General features: G+C 41.2%; 1 protein-coding gene across 1 annotated transcript; it reads left to right on the top strand.

The window, feature by feature from the left end:
* Nucleotides 1-741: 741 nt before the first annotated feature.
* On the top strand, nucleotides 742-3,123 carry LOC108934240 (TSC22 domain family protein 3-like). The gene is made up of 3 exons (XM_018751803.2): nucleotides 742-1,009; nucleotides 1,557-1,608; nucleotides 2,075-3,123. The coding sequence occupies exons 1-3, from the start codon at nucleotides 888-890 to the stop codon at nucleotides 2,312-2,314; spliced, it is 414 nt and encodes a 137-aa protein (XP_018607319.1). The 5' UTR covers nucleotides 742-887; the 3' UTR covers nucleotides 2,315-3,123.
* Nucleotides 3,124-12,112: the final 8,989 nt, after the last annotated feature.

The following is a 12,112-nucleotide window of genomic DNA, read 5'->3' as shown; positions in this document are numbered from 1 at the left end:
TTGATGGAGTGTCCCATCCTGTCCAGAATGTCATGAGACAGTGACACTGTTTGCATCACTAGAGGGCATTTCAGCACTGACTGATAGCGGTGCAGGAGAAGCACAAAGAGGCTGAAAAGGACAAGATTAACAGCAAGACTGCCATACTTGACAGTGCCATTATCAGAATTATATCAAAGGTGTAAGCCCTCATGCTGATAATATTATTGATGCTGTTGAAATCACTGACACATTTTTGTAAATGGCAAATTTATCTTGGAATTCTTCAGTACAAAATATGGTTATAATTCAATGGTACAACATCCCTTCCAGGATGTACCCCACCTCAGCCTTGCACCCAATGCTTCTGAGATAGGCTCAGGATCACCACGACCCTGCTCAGGACAAGCAGTTATTGAAATCGGATGGATGGCTGGATGGATGGATGGATCATTGGATGGATGGATGGTACAAACAAATCTTGACCAAATCACTGCACATTTAAGTTTCTACTACGATTAATAGTTTTATTGTATTTATGTAATATAAAGAAAAACAAAAAGCAATAATCCTCTTCTTTTAAAATATATTCTGGTTATCTCAACGGTCCTTCCCAGTGCATAGGTGTACTGAAAATATATGCCACACATAAAGCACTGATTAGAATAAAATATTCACACGTCGTTGCAGGCGGCGTGACGTCACGCGAAGGTCATTATTTAATAGGCAGCACGACTCGTGGAAGTCAAACGCAGGAAACGAACTGGAAGTGGTCGTGCCGGTGTAGTGCAGGCGCAAGCGCAATAGGCGTAGAACCGTTTTAATACAAGCACAGGAACTTGGAAATAAGCAACATTTGCACGGATCTATCAGACAGCACGAGAGACTTGCGAGTAGCGCCGTGGGTCATGAGCACAGAGATGTTTAAAACACCGATGGAAGTGGCCGTGTACCAGCTGCACAACTTCTCCATCTCGTTTTTCTCCTCGCTGCTCGGAGGGGACGTCGTGTCCGTGAAGCTGGACAACAGGTAACGACAAACCCAGCCGCGGTCGCTGCCTGCTCCCCCACCACCTCACCGTCTCTCCTCCCCAGTAGTTTCCCTGAGTTGTCGACAGCTGACGCTGGAATGACCGCTCGCAAGTCATGCATTCTTAGCGAAAAGCTTAAAGAATAAGCCGCGAGTGGTGCGTCCGAAAACTGAACTTCAGTGTTGACTGTTGTTGGCGGTGAAGCCTCACAGCCGAGTTGGGGCCGCCGCGCGCTGCCGTTTGGCGCCGATGCTCCGCCGCACTCGATACTCACTGTTACTAAGGCGCGGCTGCGCGTGTGGGTCGCGTGGACCGGCGCGCCGGTTTCGACTAGATCGTGTGGGTTTGAGCCGCATATCCGCCTCAGTCCGGCTTCTTACTGCGGCGGTCGCTCTCGCCGGCTTTCCACACCGAATTATTTCACCGTTTTACTACAGCAGAACACCAATTTACACTTCACCTTACTTAAAACAGGCACTTTCTCTCAACTCCACTAAAAACGGCCTGTTCTGACGCAGTTTTCCCCACTTTCTTCTTCCCCCCCAGTGCCTCTGGTGCTAGCGTCGTCGCCATCGACAACAAGATAGAACAAGCAATGGTAAGTGAAGTGCTTTACAACCGTCTGTTAACGAGTGTTAATGCAAAGTTTTTTTTTTTTTTTTTTTTTTTTTTTTTTTTTTTTAATACTTTTATAAAAAAAAAAAAATCTAAATCGCTGTCTGCGTAATGAGCGGTTTCCAATCCAAAATCTGTGTTGTCCAACTAGATGGAAAGCTTGCATTTTGATTTTTGGTATTTGGTGGTGCAAGTGAAGAGAGGTGATGCTCCCCATATGTGATGGAGGAAAAAAAACACAATTATTTATCAGATTAATAACTGCACACTTGTGTGATTGCAGAACTCGATTTAGTCAAAGCTGCACTGATGGACTGTCAGCAAAAATGACAACACGCAGCTGCTGCAGCTGTGTGCATGCAGATAAGTCTGTTTAGGAAAAGTATGTGTGTCAGCAAGACTTCAGCCACCTTACGGGGCAGATTTTTTTTCCCCCCTTATTGGTGCAGGATCTTGTTAAGGACCACCTGATGTTTGCTGTAAGAGAAGAGGTGGAAACTCTCAAGGAGCAGATCAAGGAGCTGGCTGAGAAAAACAACCAGTTGGAGCGTGAGAACAACCTGCTGAAGAACCTAGCCAGCCCTGAGCAGCTGAAGAAGTTCCAGTCCCGACTGCCTCCGGAGCTGGAGAGCCCGCTAGTAATCCTGCCCTCAGAAAGCCCCCTGCAGATGGCTGGATGTGCTGTGTAATTGACCTTCTTGGGGAAGGCAGAGCCAGTGATATCTGCAAGGACAAGGCAGAACTTCGGTCTTCAACCAAGTTGGTTCTACCAATGGAAATGAAGGCACATTCTCTGACAGTGTCTTCTACGTAATCAGACACAACCTTTTTCTTGGTACTGAGTGCCAAGAGTGTGCAGGTCTTCAAGTTGCATTGGTGCTCTGCTATGAGCTTGACACCTATGATCCCTCCTCCTATGCTGTGGGGCTGGTGGAGCTTTCATGCTGGGGCTGGCCCAGTGAGTTGATCCAAGGTGTCGAGCTAGGTGGACGACATCTGTTTTCAGAAGTGTTGCCAATGCATAAGATTCACAAGTGAGAGGACTTCCGTCCAGACTGCTTTTTCTAGAAGATTATGGAGTTCTTATTTCTGAAGAAGCTATGTGGTAACTAACAAATGGACACACTTCATTACTGTTCTGTGTTTCTAGCAGTCTTGCCAGTGGTCTGAACTGCTGTATAGTTATGTAAATATAGCTATAATTGTTTAATACATACAGTAATACAATTTACTAAACCATTTCAGACAAGGTGCATTAAGTGCATTAATACGTGTAAGCGGATATTTAAAATTGCTATTGTGGTACTTAATCTAACTTGTCCAAAAGGCTAAACTAATGTGACTCTTCCATCAATATAATGGGAGTACTATAAATGTTGTCCTTACTGTGGAGGTGTAAACCCTTAGCTGGATACCAAAACATGTACCATGTTTCTACACCAGCTTGTAGAACCCATTTGGTTCTGTACTGGACATTAAATTGTTTTATGTGTGGATATGGAATACAGTTCAATAAATTTCATGTTTTTATGAAAGTTGCCATTTTGTTTTGCATTACTTTGGTGGTTCTGAAATGAAATATCAATCTGCCCTTTATGGAATGAATGTTACTAGTATTGCAGTTAAAATGCTAGCATCACTTAAAAGATTAATGATTTGTTGCTAGGAGCTTAGTACTTTTAGCCATGCTCAACCTCTTCCCTTACTCTGACATGGTGGTGCAGTAGGAACACTAGTGCCTTGCAGTGCTTGCGCTGTGTGTGTTAATGTAGGATTGAATCTGGCTCTTTTTGTTTGTTTCCTATGGGTGCTCTGGTTTCCTCCCACTCAAACTCCCCCCCATAGCTTATGGGTGTAGTCTTTAACTCCAGGTTACCTTTTTGAGCATCAGCCTCAGACAAATGTGATTTTTGAATGGCAGCCCTCACATAAACTGCTCATGCATTTCTTGCCATTTCAGAATGGATTGCAGAGCTGCTGTTCTGAGGATATTTTTTTTTTGTTTCAGTAGATACGTGAAGTGCTCATTTTATGCTGGTGAGGATTGACTTGTTTTCCAGCAGATTTGAATTTCATAAATGTTGACAATTTTGCCATTTTTGTGACTGGTTACAGCTGTAATTTAGACACCACTTAATTTTTCTGATTTAAATGGTATATTAAGTCCTGAATCAAACAGGTTCTGTGGTATTAGCTGTACTGGCACTTTGGGTCACTCTTCAGGTGCAAACTGTTCCAGTTCTCCCACATTTGAAGAATCTTTTCCCAGCTGGTGTTTTCAGTGGGACTGAGAACTCATTGCTGGTCATTTCATAACAGTCCAGCACTTTTGTCTTGAACCATTTCTGGGTGCTTTTTGATGTTTTGGGGTTGTAAAGGTGCTGGAAGATGCTACAAAATGCCTTGGTATTCTGACTTCATGATGCCATACAGATGTTCAAGGCACCCAGAGGCAGCAACGCAACCCTGAAACATCATTAAACCTCATCAATGTTTCCCTGTAATGAAGGTATTCTTTTCTTTGAAGCTTTTGTTTTCTGTAAACATGGAGACTGTGCTTTACCAGAAAGCACAAATTTGGTTTCATCAGTCAAGAAATCCTCAAAGAAGGATTTTTGGAATGTTCAGGTATGTTTTGGTAGATGGCAATAGGGTTTGTCTTTCTCAGCAGTGGGGTTCTTGGACCATATGAAGAAGAGTGGGCCAAGGTGTCAGTGCAGAGGTGCAGAAATTTCAGCAATGACAATAGGAAGTGCTTAACTGCAGTGATTTATTTTTTTAAATTTTTAAAAACCAAAGGTTTTGCTACCAAATACTGAATCTGGGGTGTCTGTTTCTCAATAGCATTGAAATACTGTGCTGGCTGTATGCTGCCCTGTCCAGACTCAATTAGCTCTCTTTTAGAAACTCACTTTAAAATGTTGAGTGCCAGTTCTAATTTAAAATGAACATGTTTGTAATTGTAATGACTCATCTCTATAGCCACCTTTGTCATTATGATGTAGCTACTTCATATTTAGAGCCAAAACTTCTGAATATTTCAAAGATTTTCCAGTCTGTTAGAAAAATATTTTTCAATTTAGTGAATGCTTTTCTCCAAAATTTCTTACTGTAGTTTGTGCATTTTTTTTCATAGCTGCATAATGTATACTGGAGTATTCAGGGTAAATACTTTCCTCCAGGGAGTTACGGCAAGAGGAAGACTTTACGGGGAGATGCCATTATCTTTCAAATGAACAGGTCACGCACAGGAATCAAATATGCCCTTCTAGCTTTGATAGTCTGCATTTCTTTCAGCTCTTGTTTTTTGTTTTGGCTTTTTTTTTCCTATAAAACATAGCATTTTGTGTCTGCATATGCACAAAGTGAAAGAAATGCATCTTTATAATAATGCATATTTTAATGGTGTAAAGTTGTATGAGGTAAATCAAGTCAGTTGTGTGCCTTTCTGGAGGATACATCAGCAATGATCTTCCTTTGGCTGTGAATCAACAATTTTCTTGCCAAATGGGGCCTGGAGAAAGGGCAAGTTCAGAGGTTACAGGGGGTCCAGATTTTCCTTGAAGCTGCTGAAAGATTTCCTCCCATGATGCATTCATGTCACAGCTTCAACTTCCAGAAAAGACAGCTGCAAGTTTAACTATTATGCAACCAGAGACCATCTGTTCCCCCTGAAATGGCAGAAGTGTGTTTTGTACCTACAGTCCTGCCTGAGTGTAGTTCTGTAAAGTAAACCTGCATGCAAACAGAAGTAAAAAGGTCTAGTTTTTCTTTAAACTCTAGTAAAATTAATTTTTAGTTTGTCCTCAGAACATGCAATACACAAGGCAGTACACTATGACTGCTGCACATTTAAATTGACATTTAGTCCTTTAGCAGAGAGAACAATATGAAAGTACATGACAAAAACAGAGGGAGAGATTTGGATGCAGGCACTTGATTCTAGAGTAAAGTCAATTTGTCACAATCCACCATATGAATCAGCATAAATCATATAACTAGCTGAAATTTTTCAACAATATTAGGCTTAAGGTATCCATATTGTATAATTCATAACTTTTGAAGTACGGTTGCACTAAAGCACTTGGTCGAAAAGGGCTGAGGAGTCAGGAAAGTATGACACACACCTTGTTGTGTGAATTGTCTCTGTGCATAGACAGACTTTGCTTTTTTTATTTAACCATGGTATTTTTAGAGCATGGTAACAGTATATAATTATGCTGCAATTGTATGGACCAGGGCAATGTAACGCTGTGATTCCATGATCGCTCTCTTTTTCCATCACCAAGTTGGCTGAATCTATAAACTGGAAACATTAAAATGATACTTAAAATGAATTTTTAATGCAACGCTGACTAAAAAACCTCAGCTGCTCTAACTGGGGATAACCTGTACGTATTGTGTTGCTTTATTTGTCTGCACTCGCAGAAAAGCATCTGCTAAACGAATGAATGTAAGTAATCTCAGTTGAACACTTTCTATGTAGCCTGTCCAGATGATGCGTTTTGCTTTCATGTGATTCTCCGACCCCCTCCCCCAGTGTAAACATTAGCTGTGTTATGGAACAACCAGGAGGAAACAGCTAGTGAGTGGACAGGAAACACCTGCATGAAGGGCCCTGTTTTCCACACGCTCGCCTTTCTTTAAACCTAATCACAGCGGTCAGATTCTCCGCCTTCCACAGAAAACAAAAGGCTGTTTTGAGCAGCTAACAGGACGCTGGTGCAAAGGCAGCTATTTGTTGCCAAAACAAGTCTCAGAGTAATTACTCAGTTGAAACTGGCAGATTTCGTCGAAAAAGGTGCACTTGAATTTTTAACAATACAACTTTTAGAATATCTTTATAATAAACATCTTGATATGAACTAAATAGCTCTTCATTACATGCTTGCCAGCATCTCATCTGTTCACAAAGGTAGTCCTTTTATTTTCTTGTCTCATTTGGTAATGATGATGATATTATTATTATTGACAATAATAATAATATAAGAAGAAGAAGAACATGATGGGCTCAGCCCTTGGGGCCTGGGGTTGAAGCCCTGCTTGGGATGCCTTGCAATGGCCTGGTGTCCCATCCTGGGTGTGTCTCCTCCCCCTCCCCTTGCACACTGTTCTGATGGGTTAGGCTCTGGCTCATCGCGACACTGCTTGGGACAAGTGGTTGTTGACTATGGATGGATAATATAATAATAATAATAATAAGAATATGGTAATAGTTATTTGAGTATATTGACACTAGGTATGGTGCTATGATACATTATCAGTCTGATGAAGATTATTTATTGCATGAGGACAATGTACTGTATACCTTGGATTTCTTCAGTAAATACATAACCTTATAAATGTGTCATCTTATCTAAATCAGCCACACATGTAATTGCCTTCTTTAATTTGCCTAATATTACCGTAAGAAGGTGTTTGTTTTGCTGACGGTGCAATGTTGTGACCCATTTTACTTTTGACTAAAGCATTTGTACTGTACTTTCATTACGAGGAAGAAGGTGAGATCACACACACAAAAATAGTAGTCCGAGAGGAAGTTCCCAAGGCTGCACCATTTTTCCATTTCTGCGATTTCAGTCAGTCATTTTCTTTCTGTATCACTGACACTTCTTCCAGACTTCAGGAAAACCACAGACTAGGTCAAAAGAGTGTAAAAAGCTGTCTGGTAATGGAAAATGGTTTTCTCATTTGCGTCACCGCTTCCTGATTAAGTTCCAAACCCTATTCATTTTCAGTAATATACATGCAGAATTTATATATACAAGATATATAATAATATACAGTATATATTTTATAATGTATATACTCTCTCTCTCTATATATATATATACAGTATACATACACCGTTTAAATACAGTATACATGCATTGTATATATGTGTATATATATAGAGAGAGAGGGAGAGAATTGTAATTCCTTTGGCAGAAGTCCTTAATGACACAGTCCAGACTGTTCAGTCTAACTGCAGTGGAAGCTATTTAAATTTGAAAAGAACGAGCTCAGTAAAGGCCAGATGAAAAGTCAGGAGGTTCCGATACCACTCAGGAGATTCTAAGGCAGCAGTGCGTTCGCTCGAATTTCTCTCTAAATCTCTCTAAACCAGCGGTGGGTTGCAATTGTTTTATGTTCACTATGTTTTGTTGGTAAGACAGTAATAGTTGGGAAATTAAGGTAGCGCTAATCCTTCTGTCGAGGGTGCGGTGGTGCAGCGGGTTCGGCCGGGTCCTGCTTTCTGCCGAGCCTTGGGTTCGAGTCCTGCTTGGGGTCCCTTGTGATGGACTGGTGTCCCGTCCTGGGTGTGTCCCCTCCCCCTCCGGCCCTACGCCCTGTGTTGCCGGGTTAGGCTCCGGCTCACCGTGACTCCCGCTCGGGACAAATGGGTTCAGCCAGTGTGTGTATAATCCTTCTGTGTTTCATAAGGCCTAGTAGGCATGTTCACTTTGAAAGTGCAGAGCAATGCTTTGTCTGGATAAATGCATACAGCGTGTGAAATTCCCTTCTTCCTTGAGAGGAGTGATAACGGCAATACAACGGAATCAGTGTAAGACAGCAGTAACAGGTCAGAGCTGTGATTTGTGAAGGCCGAAGAGGGAGCTTCGTGAGATGCCGGTCAGTAGCACAGCGTGAGCTAAAGCACAACAGGGAGTGACCAAGGAGGATTGTGACATATTCTTGGAAAACTCAAAGACACGCAAGTCAAGAGCTTCACATCCCTCCTGTCCCACACATCAATTTTTAACGTCCTGTACACTCCCAGCGACATATTTGACACTAACATTGCTATTATGAAATTAACTATTAACTCCTTGCCACAATATTATAATTTTTAGGAAGTTTAATTACTGTCCAGATTAATTATAAGAATTGTAAGCATCTTTGTGGTGTTTTACACCAAGAGCAAATCATTTAGAGTTTTGTAAAAGAAATTTTCCTGCCAGCCTATAGGGTGTAAGTTGACAAAGGTTGGTCAATTGTCATTGGTTAATTCTTAATTGAAGTGGGAATTTTGTATAGGCTGCACTGGGTCTAAAGTGGGCTTTTTCGAGCGGGAGCGAAAAGGTTCCGCAGAGAAATTGTGACACGACCTGCTGTTCTTAATAAACTCTTTTATTTTTGCACTCAAAGTGTTCCGGTGCTGCGTTTCCGTAAAACCTCCAAAGAACGATGTACCTTCCTTTCGGACACCACAATCTTCAAATCCTTAGGGGCAGCTGGTACTGTAGTGGTTAGAGCTGCTACCTTTGGACATAAAGGCTATAGGTTCACATCTCACTTCCAGTATTAGTACCTTTGAGCAAGGTACTTACCCTAAATTGCTCCAGTAAAATTGTTTAGCTGTGTACATGGGTAAATACTTGTAAGCTGCTTCGGAGGAAAGCGTCAGCTAAATGAATAAATGTAAAATCAGAAATGGCTTTCAACAAAATTTAATGAAGACTAAACATGTTAACAATTTGTCGTCCTTGTTTGTGCGTGTTTGTTCACATTAAGATCATTTCTTCATTGCTTTTGTTCCAGGCAAAGCTGGGTGACGTTTATTCCCTGGACTGATCTCTGCCAGACTGTCCAGTGGTCATCGGTCAGAGACCGAACTCCTAGCCAGCACTAAATAGATTCTGAGAAATTAGAGATTTAGAGAGAAATTCGAGTGAACACACTACTGCCTTAGCATCTCCTGAGTGGTATTGGAACCTCCTGAAAGATTAATGGATTCACTACAGGAGACAAAAAGTATCAAACAGGTATATAACTGTTTACCGGAAACGACTAAAGTAAGCAAAAAACTGTTAATCGTGCGCTGAAAAAAGTTTTTTAAACGTTTTAAAAATTTCGCAACATAGTCGGCCCATTCTTCTAAGTTAACGGAAAACACGTGCATCTTATTGGAAATGGTAGATCTGCGTTACCGTAGCTCTGTGAACCCTTCCCGGTCTCTAAATCCCTTTCCAGTATAGTACTGGTAGGCCCTACAACGTTGTTCCTCGGCAGTTCGTGACTTCTTGGTGTGTCTTGTGCTGAGCTCCTGAAGTCAGGAGTAGCCGTGAGATGAGAAATGTGAAGCGTTTCAGTCTGTGAAACATCAATACGTTTATCAGGTTTTGAGGAACAAAAAATACTGTCGATAAAACAGCGGAGCTGTACATCGATGTGTGTCGACATGTTAGACTTCCTCGAATATGTTGTTACGCCTATGTATGGAACACAGACACACAGCTCAAGAAAATTTTCTTCCAGTAACTGAATGTTCTAAAAAAATTAACAATCGCTACTTACATTTACATTTATTTATTCAGCAGATGCTTTTTCCAAAAGCGACTTCCAATGAACTCTATGTAGTGTTATGAGCCCACACACCTTATTCACCGTGGTGACTTACACTACTAGATACACTACTTACACTGAGTCACTCATCCATACACCAGTGGAACACACACTCTCTGTCACTCACACTAAAACTACTACTTTCCCTCTCTGAGCAAATTACGACACCAGACTCGAAGATACCTTTCTGTCCTGTTGAGGACGAATTTCACAATATCCAATAAACTATTTTCTTGCAAGGTCTAATACACTTGATGTGTAGCCTACATTAATTTCTTTCAAAAGCTGACTTGTCAGTTATTGCATAATCATTTGGAAGATAACTCGCTCGCTGTTTTCATCCGTATGAGCAATATGATTCAATGTAGCCAGCTTGTCAAAAAACTATTTTTATGTCAGCTATCATCAGAAAATGATTCCCTAGTTAATGGATGTTATTTCATGACTGTCCTTCATCACCTCGGATCATTTGAAATATTTGGCACCCCACCGAACAAAACTTACTCAGCTAAAGCTGGTGTGTTTCGTCCCTTAGGTTCTATCCTTCTGTATTTTCTTCAGTGTCCCGCTGACTCTTTCGGCGCTTTTCGGTTGCTAGAACAGCGTGGACACCATGAATGTTTTACAAGTGAACTAAACAGAAGAAAAAAAATTTGTGCAGAACGGGCAGCACGTCTGTGTAAGTGTACACATCTGTTTTTCGTCACGATGTTTCTTGTTTTGTGCATATGGAAAAGTTCTCATTTGCTCGCAACGAAAACCCGTTTATGCACACATATTTTTGCTTGCACAAGCAGATTAACAGAAGTTCAAAACTGACACTACCTCTGTTGCCAGGCTTATTTTGCCATGTGAAATTAAACTGGATATGAAAAGCATGTAACAGAATGCAAAAATATTGTATGACAGTACATCTCAGTACAGCGATTTATATGGTATGCAATAAATCTTGATCGACGGGTTGTGAAATGTTTAGTGAGGCAATAAAGGTCAAATGCCAAGCATGCCATTACATTTATTAAGTCTTCCACTCCCTACTGAAGGTCAGGAAGAGTCTTTGGCTCTTTACCGTAAATTTAAATTCTGTGAAAGATGACTACAAATCTGTGTCCAATGTTGTCCGTGTAACTCTGCTCTTTATTTGGCTGCGAGTCTCCACCCAGGATGCATCTAATGCCATGTGCCCGTTGCCTTTTAAACTCACACTGCTAAACTTATTGTTTCTGCTAAAGTAGTTTGGGCTTCATATGTTTGGATTATGTGTGTATCTGGCATCAGCAGCAGATAATACACATGTAAAGAATTAATTCTTACAGTCCTAATGTTGCCACTTCAAACCACAAGAGAAACACTGGAGGAGTGACTGGGGATAAGAAATCAATTTTCTTTAATCGTACGTCAGCAGGGAATGTCTATGGGTTCAGAATTTGAAGGAAGATTTTCAGGTAGTTACATAACTGCTGTCCTTTAGCTAATTAAAATAAAAGTGAAATGAGCATAGTTTGTAGATGGGAGATAGTGGCCACATTATAAGGTTTAATTTACCTGCGTATCTGTATTATAATATTTTTTCAATGTTTCAATATGTGAAGGGGGGTGTGGTGGCGCAGTGGGTTGGACCACAGTCCTGCTCTCCGGTGGGTCTGGGGTTCGAGTCCCGCTTGGGGTGCCTTGCGACGGCCTGGCGTCCCGTCCTGGGTGTGTCCCCTCCCCCTCCGGCCTTACGCCCTGTGTTGCCGGGTAGGCTCTGGCTCCCCGCGACCCTGTATGGGACAAGCGGTTCTGAAAATGTGTGTGTGTGTGTGTGTGTGTGTGTGTTTCAATATGTTTTCAAAAATAGTTTTTAGTTAAACCTATTAAGTATGCACATCATTGCCAAATAATTCATACATAATGGAATATAACAAATTAAAATGTTATAGTTTGTTAAGATATTTTAGATTAAGGAACCAATGTTTGTATAAATGCCAATTATGCACCCACCGGCCACTTTATTAGGTAGACCTGTTCAACTGCTCGTGAACGCAAATATCTAATCAGCCATGCACATGGCAGCATCTCAATGCATTTAAGCATGTAGACATGGTCAAGATGATCTGCTGAAGTTCAAACTGAGCATCAAAATGGGGAAGAAAGGTGATTTAAGTGATTTTGAACGTGGC

The sequence above is a fragment of the Scleropages formosus genome, chromosome 4, assembly GCF_900964775.1.
Source record: "Scleropages formosus chromosome 4, fSclFor1.1, whole genome shotgun sequence".
In the NCBI taxonomy this organism is placed as follows: domain Eukaryota; kingdom Metazoa; phylum Chordata; class Actinopteri; order Osteoglossiformes; family Osteoglossidae; genus Scleropages; species Scleropages formosus.
This window is presented reverse-complemented; position numbering and strand designations above follow the sequence as displayed.

Excerpts from the sequence above, each read along its gene's own strand:
- LOC108934240 (XM_018751803.2), top strand. The coding sequence starts at position 888 with ATGAGCACAGAGATGTTTAAAACACCGATGGAAGTGGCCGTGTACCAG. Across the intron at positions 1,010-1,556 it reads TCCGTGAAGCTGGACAACAG|TGCCTCTGGTGCTAGCGTCG; the intron begins GTAACGACAAAC and ends CTTCCCCCCCAG. Across the intron at positions 1,609-2,074 it reads ACAAGATAGAACAAGCAATG|GATCTTGTTAAGGACCACCT; the intron begins GTAAGTGAAGTG and ends TTATTGGTGCAG.